Genomic DNA, 18364 nt, shown 5'->3' on the forward strand with positions numbered 1-18364 from the left:
GGGAAAAAAAAAAAAAAAAAAAAAAAAAGAAAAACAGGTTCTACTGCTGAGTCTATCAAGTTCTAGTGTTATTAGCATCATGCTAACACCAGTGAAATGGTTTCCCTTTAAACGAGAATTTACCTCCATTATCTGAAGTATCGCCTCACACTGTTAACAGCCTTAAATACTTGTATTACACATCCACTTCGGTGCTCGTGTGCCGATGTAAATAGTAAGTGACCCCCCCGCCCCCGCCCCCCGACCTCCTGTAATCAGCTGACAGCCAGCAATCTGGAGAGCAGGGCCTGAATTTAGCGATGCCTGGAGGCCAAACGTCAGTGAAATTCTAATGATGGGAGTTCTCTCTTAGTCACCAATGCCAATTTACAAGTAGTCGTAAAATTAAAAGGTAAAAGCACGATCGTAAAATGCACAAGATAAGGACAAAGAAATACCTAAAATGCCAACTAAAACATTTACAAAGGATCGGAAAATGACCTCAGGGTTGTCCCAAAATAGCCACAAATAGCAGTTAGCATGTGGGAAGCTAATATGTAAAAATGACTTACCTACCAGACTGTTCCACAGGTCAGGGCGGACTTTTCGATTTGAACAGGAAGAAGGGGTAGAACCATCAGAACCATTCTAGGGTCGGTTTCCCGTCGCTCGTCGCTGCCCCCTCCAGTCGACGGGGCTTTAATTAACCATTGAAGTCAATGAATCAGCTGAGGCCTGGAGGCAAACAGGAAAGAAAAGGGGAACATTTTTCAGCCTCATGCCAACGCTTTACAGTACTGACATTGTGCTTTAATCTGGAACAAGCATGTGAGCCGGGTCTGATCGGACTGAACCGCCCAGGAACGTCCTGGTGACGTAACGAGTACGAGTCAAATATCAATGAATAAATAGATCTAGAAAAAGTCAGTTTTTGTTGTTTAGCAAAAAAAAAAAAAAAAAAGGTTTGAATTTGCACTCTCTGTGAGCTCGTGTTGCAGGTCAGGTGTGTGTGAGGTCTCATTTGGTAATAATGTAATCGTAGCCTCAGGTCTAAATGATTATTGAGATTATTAGAGGGTTGCGTATAATAATTCTTCGGGCCCTAAAATAAAACAGGTAGGAGCAGATGAGAGACCAGGAAAACCATTAGAGACTCAGCTGAGTCCCATGAAGTCCCCAACGTCACAGAGCTAATGTGGAAATACTGGTAACACGTGTCCGATCACTCGTCACCAGTGGCACGGCGCCAACGACATCCCAGTGTGTGTGGGCTTCAGCTTTCACTGCTGCAGGCAAACAAAAGGTGTGGATGGGACTGTAGCTGCTCCTTTTCTTTTCTTTTTTTTTTGTGAAAACTGCTTATTAAGTGTGAGAGCATGTTTTCTTTCAAACACCGCTCCCTCCACCAGCTCAGTGGCAGGACAGATAAACACAGAATGTAGGTCAGTCAAACAATTTGTGTCTGTTCCTCTCCCTCCACGCCTGAGGTAAACCGACAGCACAAATCCAACACATTGTTTGCCCACAGTGACTCATCGCAGCTCGCCCTTTCCTCGCCGGCCGCCCTCCCACATTACCTTTCTTCGGCAGGTGCCGGCAAAGATGGCGACGTTTGGCGCCAAAGTCCACCTGCGAAGCGGCAAAGCGACAGCAGCAGCGGCTGGAGGTTCGGGTTTCCGCTCAGCTGAGGGCTGCTGCTGCTGCTGCTCGCGCTGACCTCACGGCTGTGTTTACAGCGGCGTGTCATTTGGCAGAGTAAACTGTGGCGGGCTGAGCAGAAAATAGAGAGAGATGTCACGGGATGAAACCCATGAAATCCATCTCTTTTGTGGATTACAGGGCTAGAACACAAGGCCTGTAGATTTTCCCGCTGATAAAAGGGTTCAGCTGTAAGATGTGACATCATGGGTTAATGTGTTACTCCTCATCTCAGTGTGACGGAGCTTCTTCATGTGGGACCGGATATGAATAAATGGGTCAATGGCTCATCCAGTGTGGAAAAATGATTCCTTGACTTACAGGGGATTTCAAAGGGAAAGTATTCCTTCCAGCATTCCGAGAGTTGTAAGAGGAAATGATTCACCACAGGATACGTTTCTTTCATCCCAGTGTGGCTCATTCACTACGGCCGCCTTTTTTTTTTTGTTTACTATTTAAATCCCCGCCGACTTCCGGCCGTACGCCGGCGGCCCTTCTCACCCGGCGTCAGTTTTTTTCCCACAACGCTCAAAAGATGAGCAGTAAAAGGATGGACGGATGGATGTTGGGCCCCACGGTGGTGAGGCGGTCGGGTCACTAGCTCCAATTCCAGCTCAGACCAGGACGTTTCTGCGCAGAGTTTCCACATTTTGCTCATGTGAGGAGTGAGTTCTGGACTTAGTCCCAGAGACTCTGGAAAAAAACCACAGCTAATTTATAAATTTTTAAATTGTTACAATCATTTCCCAGAAAATTCACTGTTTAATTAGCTATAAAAAAACGTCATTACTACATTGGGTTGACAGGTAATACAGTTGTCTCACACCCACAGGGTTGTGGGTTCAATTCCAGGCATTGCAGGTTGATGGTAAAACCACTAGTGTAAACTGTTTTGAGTGGTCACCAGAACTAGGAGGAACTATACACTAATACTACTATACTACTACTACTATACCAGTACAGACCATGTACCAAATGTATCAATGTCATTAAAAAAAAAATCCTGTTTAGCGAAACGTTAACATTTCAACAATAACAAACAGTGTGAACGACTCAGACTTCTAAGGCAGATACCTAGAAGTCTTTATTCTGAGAAACTTATTTTAATATTATAATATTTAATATTTTAATATTCTTTACTGTGAAGTATTTGATTCCATGTCAGGTTTTATAAAGCTCGTTTTTTAACGCTGCTATACTTCATATTTACCCCGTCCCCCGGAGTTTCAATCAAATATTTCTGGTGCTGATTCTGAAACACTCTTAGACTTAGACTTTATTTGTTATTTAGATTTTCACCATCTAACTGACAAATAAAGTAAGTCTCGACTACAGTTTACTTTCTGAGATGGTAAACAGTTTTATGGATCCTCATCAGTCAAACACCGAGGAAACTGGAGAGAAAGTCCAAACTGGAATAACATGAAAACTTTATACAGAAACTCCAAGCAGCAAACTGGTGTGTGACACCCAGTCATGTCATTGAAATATGTTTAATCTTATTAGGGCATTAATCTAAAAGACACACTGTGTGTTCACTCTCTTACCCTGGGAGGCAAATGGAATAGACTGAATATTTCTATCAAATTTGGAACATTTGCATGTGGATTAGAGATATTTTAAGACAACCAGTTTGAAAATGAAAGTGAATTATTTATCATTGTGACACACACAACGAAATGTGACCTCTGTTTTTAACCCATCAGCAAACTGAACAGTGGGCAGCTTATGGGCGGGGACTCGAACCAGGAACCTTCCAGACCCAAATCCGCTTCCTTAACCACTAAGCAACCACTGCCCTGCTAGTTAGACTCCAGAATATACAAATAAATATATAATATTGTGAATTGCTCTGTCCGACATATTAGAAAAAGCATGAGTTGATGAACAGATATCAGTTAAACTGAAGCTCAACCAGGTCGTTCTCCCTCTGTAACGAGAGCGTGCCGTGAGCCTCCGGGATGGAAGTCAGCGTTAGTTGACACAAGCAGCTAATTATTATAGAGACAAGTTTGTAGTTTACATGATAGGTGTCAAGCCCAGGGCCAGGACTCTCTCTCTCTCTCTCTCTCTCTCTCTCTCTCTCTTTCTTTCTGGTGGCGCACCCCCGGCGCCCCCAACGGTGCCAAAGAAAAAGAACTTTAGCACTGAGGGAACACAGCGTTCCGTCTGGAAGCTGTGAGGAGATAAAAAAGTTGCCTCCTTTCACCTGTTCAGTTGTTGGTGTTCCAAAGTTTCCAAATTGTTTGTTAGCTGTAGGCAAGTTAGTCCAGCAGCAGGTATGGTAATAAATGTTAGAGTTTCACCTCTCACTAAACTTCAGGGCTTCAAGACTTCAAGGCGGCAAATAATCCTTGAATAAAGAACGTGTCATTTGAAACCAATCCTTGGCTTCTGAGCAATCACCAAAAAAAAAAAAAAAAACAGAAAAGAACTTTCCTCTCGATGCAATGAAAAAATATGTTCACTAATAAAAACACGGTTTAAAAAAAAAAACCTTTTCACACACTTTCAATGACATCCATTCAATACTAACTAACAGATGTGGTTCAATTCACAACATCCAACCACTGGGAATGGGGTAAAAAAAAGTGAATACTTTTTTTTTCCCTCCCTTTAAACTATGACTGTCGCCTGCATCAATGCTACAACCTTGATTTTATTTTTTTACTTCATTGAACAGTTGAGCTGCACTCGTTCAAAAGACTTCAGCGAACAGGACTAACTTAGTTAAAGGTTAAACGCGCCGTGATGTCGTTGAACACTGGAAATATTTACGCCAAGCATCAAAGCGAAAAAGTTCAGACCAAGAAGAATTTAAATGGTTCTCGTTTTAAGATTTTTTTTTCTCTATAATTCTTGGTGAATGTGTGTGTGTGCTTTTAACTTATTTAACTTATTTGAAAAAAGCACATGAAGTCAGTGAATGACATCATTCACCGCAGGGACCAATGGGGTTACATAACGTCCATATGGTCCTTTGAAAGCAGTCTATTGGACATCGCTTTTTGAAGTTCTCGCAGCAAAAAGAAGAAGAAAAAAAAAGGGATATTTTCATCATATGGTTCAACAGAGTTTTTCTGATTTTATCTGATGTTAGCTTCTCAGTCTGTCAAAGGCACCGCAAACCACAGCTATATATAAAATATATAAAACTTGTTAGAAGGTTTGTACCCAGATTTATCCTCTCTTACTGAAAAATCAGATTTTTTTTTTTTTTTTAAATACAGCAGTAATCTTTGTTCGTCCTCTGTGTTAGTGAGAAACCATTTGAATCACAAGTCTCACAGCAATCAAAACAGAACAACACATTTACTGTAGGTCGAGCAACATGAACTCTACAGAGGATCATCAGGTATAAAATGTCAATCATCCGTGGGAAATAGCTGGAAGCTAGGTTCTAATAGCTATGGAAAGAAAAAAAAGAAAAAAAATAGTTTCGGCCACATGGAAAAATGTGCACAAGGACCGCAGTGTTATCACGGTTTCTACTCCCTGAGACAAAGTGTGTGTTTGATGTGGAGTATCTGCTGGTGCTGCATCCAAACGCACACGTGTCACATTTCCCAGCAGCCTCTTTCCTAAACGCTCTCACATGGTGAAATGTCTGTGAGTGAGGAGGCTGTGCAGGAATGAAGCTGGCAGCCAAACGCGGCTCGTCACGATGACAGCTCACACGCACAGCATGCAAATGTGAAAACGAGGTGGAGCGCTCCGTAAGAGGAAAATGATGTCATGTGATAATAACGACGCTGTAAAACGAGACCGGGCCGTAGAAAGAGGGAGAAAAGTCTGCTTGGCAGCAGCGACGGGAGGAACAACTGCTTTAATCTATTCCAGCTCCCGACTCCGGGAAGCACACATTACATAAGAACAGACCTCCATGTATTCCTGGGCCTCTTAAACTATCAGAAAAGTATGTGAGTGTGGAGCTGAGGCACTGGTGTCTGGCTCAGTTTGGCCAGAAAACACACACATCCCTCAGATTCTTTCCAGCCAACACATGACTTAAAAACGCAAAAACTGACACGTCATCAGGGAAAACTCCTTCGACTCAAATTCAGGGAACAAACCTCACTGCATTGGTTGGAAGACGTGAAAATCCAGTCTGTCCCAAAAATAAGAAAATTATTCAACTGTATGTGAGTCACGTGAATAAAAGAAAAACAAATAAACAGACTTTATCCTGTTAAAGGTGATGACAAAGTTTTCGTAAGTTCTTAAAAAGTCAGGGTTTAATTATTGGGTGGCGCTCGGTTTATCAACAAACATCATCTGTGGTTATTACACTCAGTAGGTTCACCACCTCAGAAAGTTTAAGTGCTGAACTAATTGGCTATCCCTGCCGAAGTCGGCTTCATTTTGGTAAACACCGCTGTTGTCGGCCACGCCCATCTTGATCATTTTTTCACAAACGCAGTGACTGATCTGAGACGGGATCAGGATTTAAAGAGATCATAGAAAGTCATGATGTCATGTTGATACAGACCAGACCAAAAAGTAGGTCATGACCTGGTGTCAAAACAAAGGAATTCTCTGACGGTGAAGAAGAGTTTGGACTGAACCATTTGTTTCTATTCAATTTGACATAAAACTTTTTGACTTACTCTCACACTTCAGCCGATGATAATCCACTTTATTTTCCAGTTGCATATTAGCAGAAAGTTGTTCTTCTACATCTGCCATTTTCTTTTCATCAAACCAACTAACCAATCACACGAAAGCACCGATTACATAGCCGTTCCACCGTTCATTCATTCAAAATTTTCTTTTTTTCTTTTTACTAAAACTAACTGCCCAGTCCGGTTCATCACCAGATTAGCGGATTAGCACAACAATCCTCTCTGTCAACACTCAACCCTGGTTTGTGCTGCAGGTGCACAAAACACACACAGGTTGTTGAAGAACCGGTTAAAAAAACAAAAAACTTAGAAAGACGGTTTAGATTAACAAACGTGCGGATCATGGCCCACACCTTGACACCGACTCTTGGTAGATAGATAGATCAGTGGGAGCTGGGAATTACACCAGTGACCTTCTTGTTGTACAGCAACAGCACTCGTCACTATGATTCCAGGCGCAGCATCATCACTGACATCATCAGGGCTGTCCAATAGGATTCTTGGACCTGTTGCAGTTTATACTGTGTCTGGATCAGACAACGAAGCAGACCAGGATACAAGGGGTACAAACCAAAAGACCCGCCCACCAAGACTGACCACAGACTGACCTGGTCTCAGGTTCAGAACTCTTTGACCTTAGCAAATGATCTTGAAGGAACTTCAAGGTTCCAGGGTTTGGTTCAGTTCGACTTCACAAGTCCATGAAGTTCACATTTACAGAAGTAAAAACCAAAGTGGTCCGAAAGAGTTCTAGGACAAACAGAGCGGGTGATTTAGCTCAGACTCATTCAGATTCAGAACCATGGTAAAAAAACAAACAGCACAACAAATCATTCTGGATTCCAGACCATTCTGCAAACAGAACCATTTGGAAACTTAATAATAAATAAATAGGTTCTTGTATGGTTTAGTTCGGGGACTTTTCCCGGTGTGAATCAACACTTTTGCATCCCAGTTAGCCAGGTCTTCGTGCCAACCCCAAACGGACCAGCACCGAGACAGTAACGTCCCCCAGTTTTTGACTCGATCTGATCAGACAAAGTGCACGTGAACGAACCCTTTCTAAAAAAAAAAAAAAACCCAAACATGAGTGTAAACACACCCTTTCACACGCTGCTAGAAGTGTTCCTGTTTACGGAACAAAGCGAGACCAAGCTTCACCACAGTTACGCAGAACGTTACCTGCTGCGTTTTACTCACGCTTTGTCTAATTTATCTTTGGAAAATGATCACAAACAAACCACAGCACCATCTGACAGACAGACACAGACAGACAGACAATATGGCACAGACCTGACAGCAGCAGCAGACAAAGTCGACCAGGGAGAAGAAAAGCTTGTACAAAATCCTAAAAAATATATATATTTTAAAAAATCTTAAATCTGCAGTTAAAGTGAGTGGCTCAGCATCAGACCAACCAGAACTCTGGTCTCTGCAGAAGTGATAGTAGCAGTGAAGGCAGACAATGGAGAGGAAGCCAGACGAAAACAACACACACACGTTGTGGCAACAGTCAGTGTGTGTGTGTGTGTGTGTGTGTCACCACAAATACATCCACACCAGGTTTAACCATTTCATTCACAGATTTCAACACTGCTTTAAAAGAACCATGAAGTCACAGACACACAAACGTTACCATGATAGAACACTCAGCCCTGTCAGTGTCTGTCTGTCTGTGTTTGTGTTGTTTTTAAAAAAAGGATGAATGCAGTCGACTTCAAACATGTGCAGAGATTTTACTGACCTGCTCGGCTCCGTGCTGGTCGCAGTGTTTCTCTGTCTTCACTTTATTCCGTTACCATCTCTCAGTCGCAGCGTGTGTGTCTGTGCAGCTGATGATCAGTCAAAGTCTCAGACTCTTAAATCTCGACCTGATTCCATGTGCTCTCTCCACCACGCGCTCACAGCAGCGCTCAGAATACAGCCCGTGACGTCACACGTCGTCTGACGAGACGGCTGAAAAAAAACAAAAACATTACAAATAATTTTAAAAGAAATACACGCACGAAAATAAAACGCATCGCTGAACACTAAAAAAAATATTTATTTTTTAATCACTAAATTCTGAAAAGAAAAAGAATGCGAGTCTAGTGATAAATAATAGAAAAACAAATCGTTCACAAATATAAAAGAAAAAAAACAACATTAACGATTATATATTTACGCTAAAGGCTCTTTTATTCTTCCTGTATTGTTATAGACGTTACAATTGTTCAATATCTTACAATATTTTTGATTTATCGAGTTTTATTTCTCCTCCAACTTTCCCATTTTTCACCTTAGCATTCTTAGCAGCTTAGCTAACTGAGCTTAGCTAACATAGCTAGCGTTTTCACTAATATGCGGAAGTTAAACATTCTCTAAGTTGCCAACTTGAATTGACCTGGTCAATGTTTAATGAGTAAATGGTTTGACTTAGAAACATTCTAGAAAAAGAGAAAATACAGGCAGGGGGCGCTGCCACAGCAAACGAACAACAACAACGTATTGGTGTTGATATCTTACCTGCCACGATTACAGCCTTCTGGCTAATTGTGGCATGTTTACATGTTTACATGTTCACCAATGTTCACTGTGGCTTAATATGTAAAGAAAAAACAATAAAACCTAAATGAAATACATTTTTTTTAAAACATTCACCCACAACAGGACAGTATAATTTTTAAAAAAAACATTCACCCACAACAGGACAGTATTTAAATGAAATAAAATTTAAAAAAACAAAAATTTCACCCACTACAGGACAGTATTTAAACCTGTAGCTTGGAGACAGTGGCACTGAGAAGTTGAGTTAGAAAAATAATAATAAAGATAGAGATAAGATAAAGGAATGATGGAGATGATGCAGCTGGAGATGGAGATACTGAAGGAGGTGTTGTTCTCCAACCACCACCTCTGACGTGTTACCTCTTCTCTCTCTCTGCTTCCTCTGCTGTTTTACAACCACACTTAATAACAAATAACAAATTCCTAGTGTGTGCATTCACGGTTGGCCAACAGAGCTGGTTCAGTTAATGATTCCCAGCATCATATACTGGCTTTTATCGCAGCTATGATCCAGCTCCATGGAATGCAACTATAAACCAACCGCTCTCACTCGCACACACCTTGTTGTTCTTTCATCTTATCCGAAATATGACAGAGAAATCTATTATCTGACGGCGTGATTAATCATAGCAGGAGTTTTATTGGTTTCCTGAAGCTGATGATAAGTAAAAAAAACATCTGAGGATTTTAATAATTCCGATGCCAAACATTTCACATTTGAAAATACTGTATATTTTTCCTCCTCCGTGTCGTACAGTCGTGCGGTGAAAGTTTACGGTCTGTTCCGGGGGAAGCCTGTGTTTACAAGCTCTTAAAAAGTCAAGCTTTAGTAGCTATAAAAACCACAATAAACAAATCTGTTTTGCTATTTGCCTTCAATCCTATCTAAGTTGTGATATTAGCTGATTTGCGTGACCATATATGGACTTCTCTTCCTGTGACGGCAGTAAACACAGACAGTCTGCTGTGGAGTTTGTACCATGAAGAGCACTTTATCCAGCTGCTAGACCTGTTTCACTCATTATTATTGTTTATTTAATCATATCCTCGATATCAAACACACCAAGCTCCACATGTGTAACTGGGGGAGAGGTTTGAGTCCTGTTCTCAGCTGCTGGAGCAGAGAATGTGGATGGTTGTGTCAGGAAGACAGTCTGGTGTAAACCCACCCCACCAGTTTCACCAAGCAGATTATTGCTACGTTAACCCACAGAGAAAGGATAATTAATACAGTTTTTCAACAGATTATAAACAGCTACGTTAACCCACGGAGAAAGGATAATTAATACAGTTTTTCAGTCAGGGGTGAGAAATCTGTGAGACCAGGAGTGAAACGTTTTGAAAAACTCTGGGAAAATCCCATTAAATACTGGAATCCTGATGTGGAAATGGGCCGAGTGACTGAGAAATTTCTGGTGCAATTCCTCTGCTCAAAAGCTGTGTGCTATCAACCAGCGTTTCCTGCTGTTTGGTCATCTTAAACAAGTGGTTCTTATCAGTGTTTATCCAGGAGGATGATCTCAGTTTCCTTCAGCTGAAGAGATTACAACAGAGCCGTTCAGTTCTGGTATGCCTTACTGTAAAGCAGGGCTCTCCAACCTATGGTCCCTGAGCCACACGTGGCCCCTCAGCCGTATTCTGATGTAACCAAATTTAGTCAGACTACAACTAAAAACATCAGAGCGGTAATTCAAGCAGCTGCGTTTTTGTTTTCACACATATCTTTAAACTATTTTACACATCGCACCGAAGTTGCAGCTTGCTTGCTAACAGCGAAACAACAGTCACTCTCCTCTTAGCTCAAGATCAAGGGTGAAACCTGTATGTAAGGCAGCGGTGTTGACTCCAGGTCACTGTACCAGCGTCATACTGAACACTGAAGCCACAGTTTGGATTCATGGTCTGAAGGTAGTAATTTTCGGGGGTGTTTTTTTTTCCTGCATTTCTTTACATACTTCTCCATACATCTGTGGTATTACTACAGTACTTAAAACTTTATATACTGCGTTACTGCCCTCACTTAAATTGTTCAAATGTTTCTGTGGCTCCTGGTGAATTTTATTGGCTGGTAAAATGACAGAAACTGATCTTTTTTCCCCCCAAGTGTTGACAGTCGCAGAACCGTCGGACTCGAGTGATTGGCTGAGAATTTACTGTCAGTTCTGGAGGACACGTCTTTATTAAGTGGTTCTTCCACAGCAGCTACTATAGGATTTTAACGCGATGTTTTGGACATAAACCATCGCCGCTTCTTCACCGCTGAGCTTTGAAGACTTCATCAAACCTACATGTTGTGGAGAGGACATTTACAGCACTTCATATTTTACCTCTGGGAGGTGAGTGGGGGGGGAAGGGGGGGTCAGTGGGCTCATCTTCATCTGAGGATCGTTAAGTCTTCACCAGTCAGTGTCAGTCTTCTAATTATGTAATCTGTACGTGTGGCCCCGCCCCACTCCCCGTTCAGCTGCACCTCCCAACACATACTAATGTACAGTGTGTGTGTGTGTTTGTGTGTGTAGTAAGAACAGGGACGACAGTTCAAGAGAAAACAGTATTTTTATATTTCAAAAAGAATCTATGAACATAATGGAAAAAACAAACACTGGGTCTGAACATCCAGACAATTGAGATCCAAAAATACATTTTCTTAGGAAATATTAATTATATACAAAAAAACATAAAAATGTATATTTTAGTATGGACCCCCAAACGGGACAGTCCAAATTTTTTTTTCTCAATATTTTATTAATAAAAATAAACTTTTAAATATTTCATCCACCCATCACTTCTACTGAGGCAGTTTAAACATTGAAATCAAACCAGATTCCAAACAACTTAATCCGCTTTGCATTTGCATGCAACAACAACAACAACTGTAACTGTACAGCCCAAGTCTTGTGAACGTGAAAAAACAAACAAACAAAAAGTCCAACTGGAACTTCTTAAGCGCGGGAGCCCTGCAGCTGTGCCAGTCTCTGCTTTAAAAGTTCACTCCTCCTCCTCAGCTGCTCCTTGAGGGAGATCAGTTTCTGTTCGTCCGACTGCATGCTGTAGATGCACTCCGTGGCCTTCTTCAGGATCACCACCTTGGCCGCCTTCTCGTTGTTGGCCACCTCGGGAATCTCGTCCCTCAGGGCGAAAAAGCTCAGCTTGAGCTCGTTCCTCCGCTGGCGCTCCAGAACGTTGTGAGTCCTTCTCTTGTCGTAGTCCTCCGTGTCGGACGTCCGGGGGCTCAGACACTTGCGGTTGCTGCTGATCTGTTTGAGGACCCTGCTGTGGCCTCCGCCTCCCCCGCCTCCCCCTCCTCCACTACTGTTCTCCAGCTTCAGCCTCTTGACAGCCGGCTGCTCGTGCCTCATGGATGGATGGGCGGCGTAGTTGTGCTGGTGGGTGGAGACGTGGCACCTCTTCAGCACGAGCGGGCTGGGATGCCTGCTCTCCACTGGGCTGGGGTTGCAGCGTTTGACCGCCTGCCGCTTTTCTACTGTGACCACATCAATCTCCTCCTCTTCCTCCTGGTCTTCTTCCTCCTCCTCCTCTTCTTCTTCTTCTTCCTCCTCCTCATCTTCATCTCCATCTCCATCATCATCTTCTGCAATGGAAAAAAAAAAACAAGCACAAAATCAAAAATGCTGCAATTAAAAGAACGGGTTACCAAGATAAATAAAAGCCCTGTCTGCAGGCCATCAGTTAATTGGCCAACGTGCAGCCCTGCAGAGTCATGACACTGCAGCGTGTCTGCACACAAAGCTGCAAATTGCATGCATTCAACTAAGTAATTGGACCAATTCAATTACTGCAGTAAAAACTGAGAGCCAAGGACCACAGCTCCCTGACAGCAGTGAGGGGTGTGACTGCACGGCGTGACAACAGATCCACCACCCACCTGAGTCGCTGCAGCTGCTGCCGCTACTGTTGGGCGGCGTGTCCAGCACCAGGTCTTTACTAGACGGCGCCCCCTCCGTCTGCTTGGGCGTCTCTGCAATGGGGTAGGGGAAGACCTCGGAGGGGTCGATGCAATCCGACGCAGACGTGTTCAGATCCTGCAGGTAGCTGCTGTTCAGCCTCCACGCCGCAGACGCAGCGCCGGCTCCAGACCCTAGACTGTCCCCGTCTGCAGCAGCGACGGCAGCCGCCGCCGCCCCCCCCCCCGCAGCGCTGCAGACTCCTTCCTGGCGGCGTGCAGAGAGGCGAGCCGCTCGGAGACCACCTTCTCCAGCTTGGCCGCGGCGGAGAAGCCGCTCCACATGCAGTCCTGGATGATGATGTTCTTGAGGAAGGTCTTGGAGTAGTCTGCGTCGCAGATAATGCTCTGGTTGACTGCGTCGTCGCCCAGGAACTCGGTGACCATCTCCAACTGATCCGCCGTGGAGGGGAAGAGGCTGGACAGCGACGACCGGCGGCTGGGGGACAGAGGAGGCGTCGGCAGCAGCTCGAATTTCTTCCAGATGTCCTCGCTGGGAGCCGGAGGCTGGTGCTGCTGCGGGTAGAAGTCCTCCTCCTCGTTGTCGTAGTAGAAAAACGGCTGCATGGAGTCGTAGTCGTAGTCATAGTTTTTACTCGTTAAAGTCGAATTCAGCGGCATCGTGAGAGTCCTGACCTGGGTCCTTGTTTATGAAACTGTCTGGAAATAGGACACACACACACACACAAAAAAAAATTTAGTTGACGGTTCGCTGAGATGTGAAGCGTGGCAGCTGTTTTGGCACCGACTGTGTCCATGCACAAATCACATGGTCACTCCAAAACAGAGGCGCTTTTACGCACGCCCGGTACGAGGGCTGCAGCAGCAGCAGCAGGTGCGCAACTGACAAACCGATGTGCAAAAAAAAAAAAATAATAATAATAATAAAAAAATAAAAATAAAAATAAACCTCGCCTTTAACCCTGACCACCAAGTGATCACATTAAACTACAGTCCATCCACAGAAAAAAAAAAACCCTAACAGAACATAATGTGCGTGAGTGAACGCCATAGTGTCTTCTTACCTTCTACATACAAATCAAACTGCAGCAGGAAAGTAGAGCCGCACCGGGAAAACGGAGGGAAAAAGCAAAATTATTCCAGCGCGAATAGTGCATTAAATCCTTCAGCGGTGAAGCCCAACATGGAGCGGATGCAGCGTTTGAAGAAGACGAGAAGAAGAAGAAGAAGAAGAAAAAAAAAGCCGGAGCAGAAACCGGGGACGAAGTGCACTCTGCCCCGAGCGAATGGAGAATCACTACACCAATGGGCTGTGCCTCCAATAAGTACTACAGCTTAACTTCCCTCCTCCCACCCCTTCACGTCCTTCCACTGATTTTTTTCTTTCCCGCGAAACACTTCTCGGCCGCGTTTAACAACATAGACCCTCATTATTTATTATTTTAAATTTTAAATAATAATTCTTATCACCACGGTTGTGATAAGCGACATTTTGGTCGTTTTTAAAAGCTGCTCAAACGTGTAAATGATATAATTTTACGCTTCATTTCGGTTGGAGTGGGCGGGGTTAGTAGTAGTACAGTGGAGTTGTCATTGACTGGAGAGAAAACCACTCTGGTAGTCACAGTTAATCAGGGATTTTTGTTTTTTTTCCCATCTTAATAATTCAACGCGTCAAACGACAATCTTTTTTTTTTTTAAACATTTTTTTTCCACCAAAAACAAAATTATTAACAAGTCACAAAACGGTCTAAAACGTAACAAACGAACACAACAATGAAATAAATAGCACGTTTATCTGTAATCCGAGCCACGAACGCCGCGTTGCCAGGTTTGTCAGCAATTTAAGAGTAGAATATACGAGCAGGTGCAGCCCTTTTACCTCTGACAGGTGACTTCCAGACGCACACATGCAACAAGAGCTTTCAGACATTTGCGTGCAGTAAAGCTACGAACCGAGTGACGGTTCGCCCTTACCTTGAGATGCGGCACCGCGGAAGCCGAGGCTGCGCCGATTGGCACCAATTAACCGCAGGAAGGAAGCAATTAGAGGAATCAGATGGGCACGGCAGTTGGATGGAGTCAGTGGAGTCAACCTCCTCCTCCTGCACTGCTGCGAGTGGGAGGGGAGAGGAGAGGAGAGGGGAGGAGAGGGGAGGGAGCGAGGAGCGACAGGAGGAAGGTCGAACGGTGAGGCTGCGTTTGACAGGCTCGGGGCGCCCTCTGCTGGGCACGAGCGTCCAAGTGCGCGCCGAACGAAAGGAGACGCTGAATTTTCTTGAGGCAAAAATGTCCTTGAAATAAACGGTCGGAAACGATATTTAAAATGAGGACGGGTTCTTGAATGAAGACGTTAGTTTGTCCAAAGGTAGAGATAAACGTTGGGTGCTGGGGATTCTTTGATGTTAACGAAAATAAAATAAAAATATTAAAAGATTTGAGAAGAAGAACCTCAGGAGAGGGATGGTCAAGGTCAAGGTCAGGCAACTTTAGAGTTGCCCTGCTGAGGCAGGTGGGTTCTGATCCCACAAATGAACGGCCGGTGATAAGCTGTGTATTTGCTCTGTAATACGACCTCTGTTGTTCTGTACAAAACTACAAACCTTTTAATGTTGTATTAAAACAGCTTTTGAACAAAACCCTTTTTTTTTCTAAAGTGAAAGAACAGAACAAAGGACAACTAAACCCTAACCCTCCTGACCTGCTCTCATACTTTTTATTTTTCAAACCTCTTTTGTTTACATCCTGAAAGTAAGGATTTTTTTTTTTTGTTTACGTCCTGAAAGTAAGGATTGTTTGTTTTGTTTTTTTCAAATATTATATTTATACTTTTTAAAAACTTCTTTAAATTCAACTTTGGTTCGTTTTTACCAAGTCTGAAAAACAAATTTTGAGACATTTTAACATTTACTCTGATCTTTTTTTGACAAAAACAAAAAAATAAATCTTTGGATTTCCAAGAATTTTCACAGTTTTTTAAGTCGAGTTTCTCAAACCATCCCAAAAATTTAACTTAAGTTTTTTTTTAACATTATCTTAATTAAACATATTCTCTGTCTGCTGATTTAAAGCTACCTCTCAGCTCCTGCCCTGCTTCCGCAGTGTGGCTATGACCCCTAGGGGTCGGCATCGGTATTGCAGGGTGTGTATAATATACAGTATGTTCAACCTGATAACTTTTTTTCTAGCATCTTCTCTGTGTGGCTCCCGACATAAAACCACATTTATCCTGACTACTGACTGCTACATCACATTAGTATGTGGATAAATATCAGATTTTAACCTGTTATCTTTTATATATATTTCACAAAGCTCAAGGTTTAAACCAATTGTACTATTTGTTTTAGTTTCCTTACCAACAACAAACATAACGTCACCAATCCAGTATTAACTTTTACATTGAGAAACATTTTAAGAACGATCTCACTGTCAATAACTAGATTGGATTCAAACAGAGAAACGAAATCTTTCCCACAGATTCTTACCTCTTTTTTTTACCTGCACGATCAGCCAACGGCCACTAGAGGGAAGAAGATACCTGGAAACCGGGAAGACACACAATTCAACGCTGAAACATACAAAGTATTTTATGGATGCAAACATATACACACGCGTTTGTTTTTTTATTACGTCACGTTTTCCACAGTTATCATAGTTGTGGACGGGAGTAATATTTGAAAGTATTCTCCAGCAGAACGAGTACTTACGTGTAAAATACGGCCGGAGAACTAACGAGCAGCTGACAGTCAGCGGTGCTGCAGTCCAGGATCCACAGGTGATGGTAATGACCTGGATTATGGTTCCGTTTGGTTCAGTTGGTCAGGACTTTGGACTGAGGACTAAAACTCTGTGGTTTCCTGCTGGAACATGTCAAAACACAGTTTTGTTTTCTATTTTTATACATTTCATTCCATTGTCTTTTTTAAATGACATACAAGAATAAAACATTAGTCAAATTAAAAATAAAAAAAAATTAAATTTAAGGACGTCATTCCTGACTCTACTCCACCGCCATTCACAAGAACTGTAAAAAAAAGTAACATTCAAGTAAAACAGAATTAACTTTAATAAATGATAGAACATTTTAATTTTAATTTATAACAAAAAATGTCAAAATTAAATGCTAAGAATATTAAATATATTAAATTATGTTTTTAAAAAAAATCACAAAACACCAGAGACAGTCAGATTAAATCAAATTCCTTCAATTCCAGGGAGCGCCACTAAGTGATGCTGCTGCTACTGGATCCAGCCACTAGTTCTCTACCCAAACTAACGGTGTCCTGTTCGGGGGAAGGGGGGGTCTGGGGGGCCCAGTAAGGGATTTACAGACGTGTTTTGCTCCGTGTTGTAGGGCTGTCGTAGGTAAACATCTGAATGAAGTTACGGCTGCAGTGGAATGTGTGCCAGTAAAACACGCGGGGTTAAAAGCAGCAGTGAACGTCCCTCAGGGGCCAGGCTGGGGCGAAAACAACTCTGTTTTGACAGAAGAAAATTAGGGTTCGCGTTCTTACCAGGTCACCGGGTTCTCAGCGACGGAAAGACTTTTCAAAAGCAAAGCAAACTTCCTGAAAATACTACAAAGTATTTATATTCATAGACTAGGGTTCGTTTTCAACCATCTGGTTCATACTTTAAATGGTTTTTTAAATGAGGTACTTCTCCCCTGGGGGGCGCTGGAGCACTTACAGCGGAACAAAAAAACCCCCAAACAAATAAAAAACAAAAAAACAGAGTCATAGATGCTGTAGGGATTATTAAAATAGTTAGAGAAGAAGAAACTGATCCTCTCTTTCTGGTTGACCTTTGCCCTGGCCTAAAAACAAACAAACAAATAATAGAAAAAAATAGAAATGTATTAATAACGTAAGAAACATTATCCTTTTCCCAGTCATTATTCCTCAAATAGTATGAAACACATAAATGGTAGATGTTTGATTCCCATAGCCTACCACTAGAGGGAACCCAAATACTACTAGTGACACTTGTACTACATTTTAGTTACAGCTCTATTTTACTATCTTACTATTTCAATAATTATAACATATGAGAAAACACACACTTTGTTGTTTTAACTAAAACTTTAACACCCCCTCGCCCCAACTAATTGCCCCCACCCTCCCAAATGTCACGGAAACACCCCTGATCCCCAGGTGGTATGTCCTGATTTACAGTGACCTCCTGTAAAGCAGCCTGTGTTTGTGCACAGTCATAATGAAAACCAAGTTCATCACTGATGATGATAGTGACGTCATAGCAGGCACCACGGGCCCCACGTGTGGGGGCGGTGTTGGACTGCAGCCTCGGAAAGAGTCGACACCTCCTGGTGAACAACAGCAGTACAGGCGCAGCGAAGGGCGCATTCAGAAACCGAACGCAGCCAGGCACAGGGTGACCTCAACTCGACGCCCCCTGACCCCGTTTCTACACCACCTCCCGTCCACTCCACCTCCACGATGGTTTGGGAGGAAGATGCGCCCGTGTGAAATTTCCGCCGACATCTCCTCCTCTTCCATCTCCTCCTCCTCCTCCTCCTCTTCTGTGCAGCAGCAGCCGCAGATCGTGAAGCAGCGCTGCCGCCTCCGGCGCAGCG

At 42.9% G+C, this 18364-nt stretch overlaps 1 protein-coding gene, 1 long non-coding RNA gene and 1 other non-coding gene across 5 annotated transcripts in view; all 3 read right to left on the minus strand.

The window, feature by feature from the left end:
- Positions 1-8819, minus strand: part of LOC107988367 (uncharacterized) — a 58087-nt gene extending 49268 nt beyond the window's left edge. The window contains exons 1-3 of one of the 3 annotated variants that reach the window (XR_001759870.2): positions 8805-8819; positions 8044-8255; positions 556-714 (exon numbers count right to left, since the gene is read on the minus strand). This is a non-coding gene — a long non-coding RNA (uncharacterized LOC107988367). Of the gene's footprint in view, positions 1-551; positions 715-7592; positions 7967-8043; positions 8256-8804 lie in introns of those variants that run through there. The other 2 variants (XR_001759868.2, XR_003049357.1) reach the window with 2 other exon arrangements.
- A 2564-nt stretch (positions 8820-11383) lies between these two features.
- Positions 11384-14077, minus strand: myca (MYC proto-oncogene, bHLH transcription factor a). Its single transcript, XM_025054455.1, is given in 4 exon segments — positions 11384-12438; positions 12733-12988; positions 12991-13470; positions 13836-14077. Coding segments are annotated over 3 exon segments (1347 nt in total). The 5' UTR covers positions 13432-13470; positions 13836-14077; the 3' UTR covers positions 11384-11788.
- An 822-nt stretch (positions 14078-14899) lies between these two features.
- Positions 14900-18364, minus strand: part of LOC103377415 (uncharacterized) — a 15043-nt gene continuing 11578 nt past the window's right edge. Inside the window, exons 4-6 of the transcript XR_003049366.1 lie at positions 16479-16631; positions 16257-16309; positions 14900-15065 (exon numbers count right to left, since the gene is read on the minus strand). This is a non-coding gene — a transcript (uncharacterized LOC103377415). The remainder of the gene's footprint in view (positions 15066-16256; positions 16310-16478; positions 16632-18364) is intronic.

This window comes from Cynoglossus semilaevis, chromosome 3 (assembly GCF_000523025.1).
Source record: "Cynoglossus semilaevis isolate Cse_v1.0 chromosome 3, Cse_v1.0, whole genome shotgun sequence".
In the NCBI taxonomy this organism is placed as follows: domain Eukaryota; kingdom Metazoa; phylum Chordata; class Actinopteri; order Pleuronectiformes; family Cynoglossidae; genus Cynoglossus; species Cynoglossus semilaevis.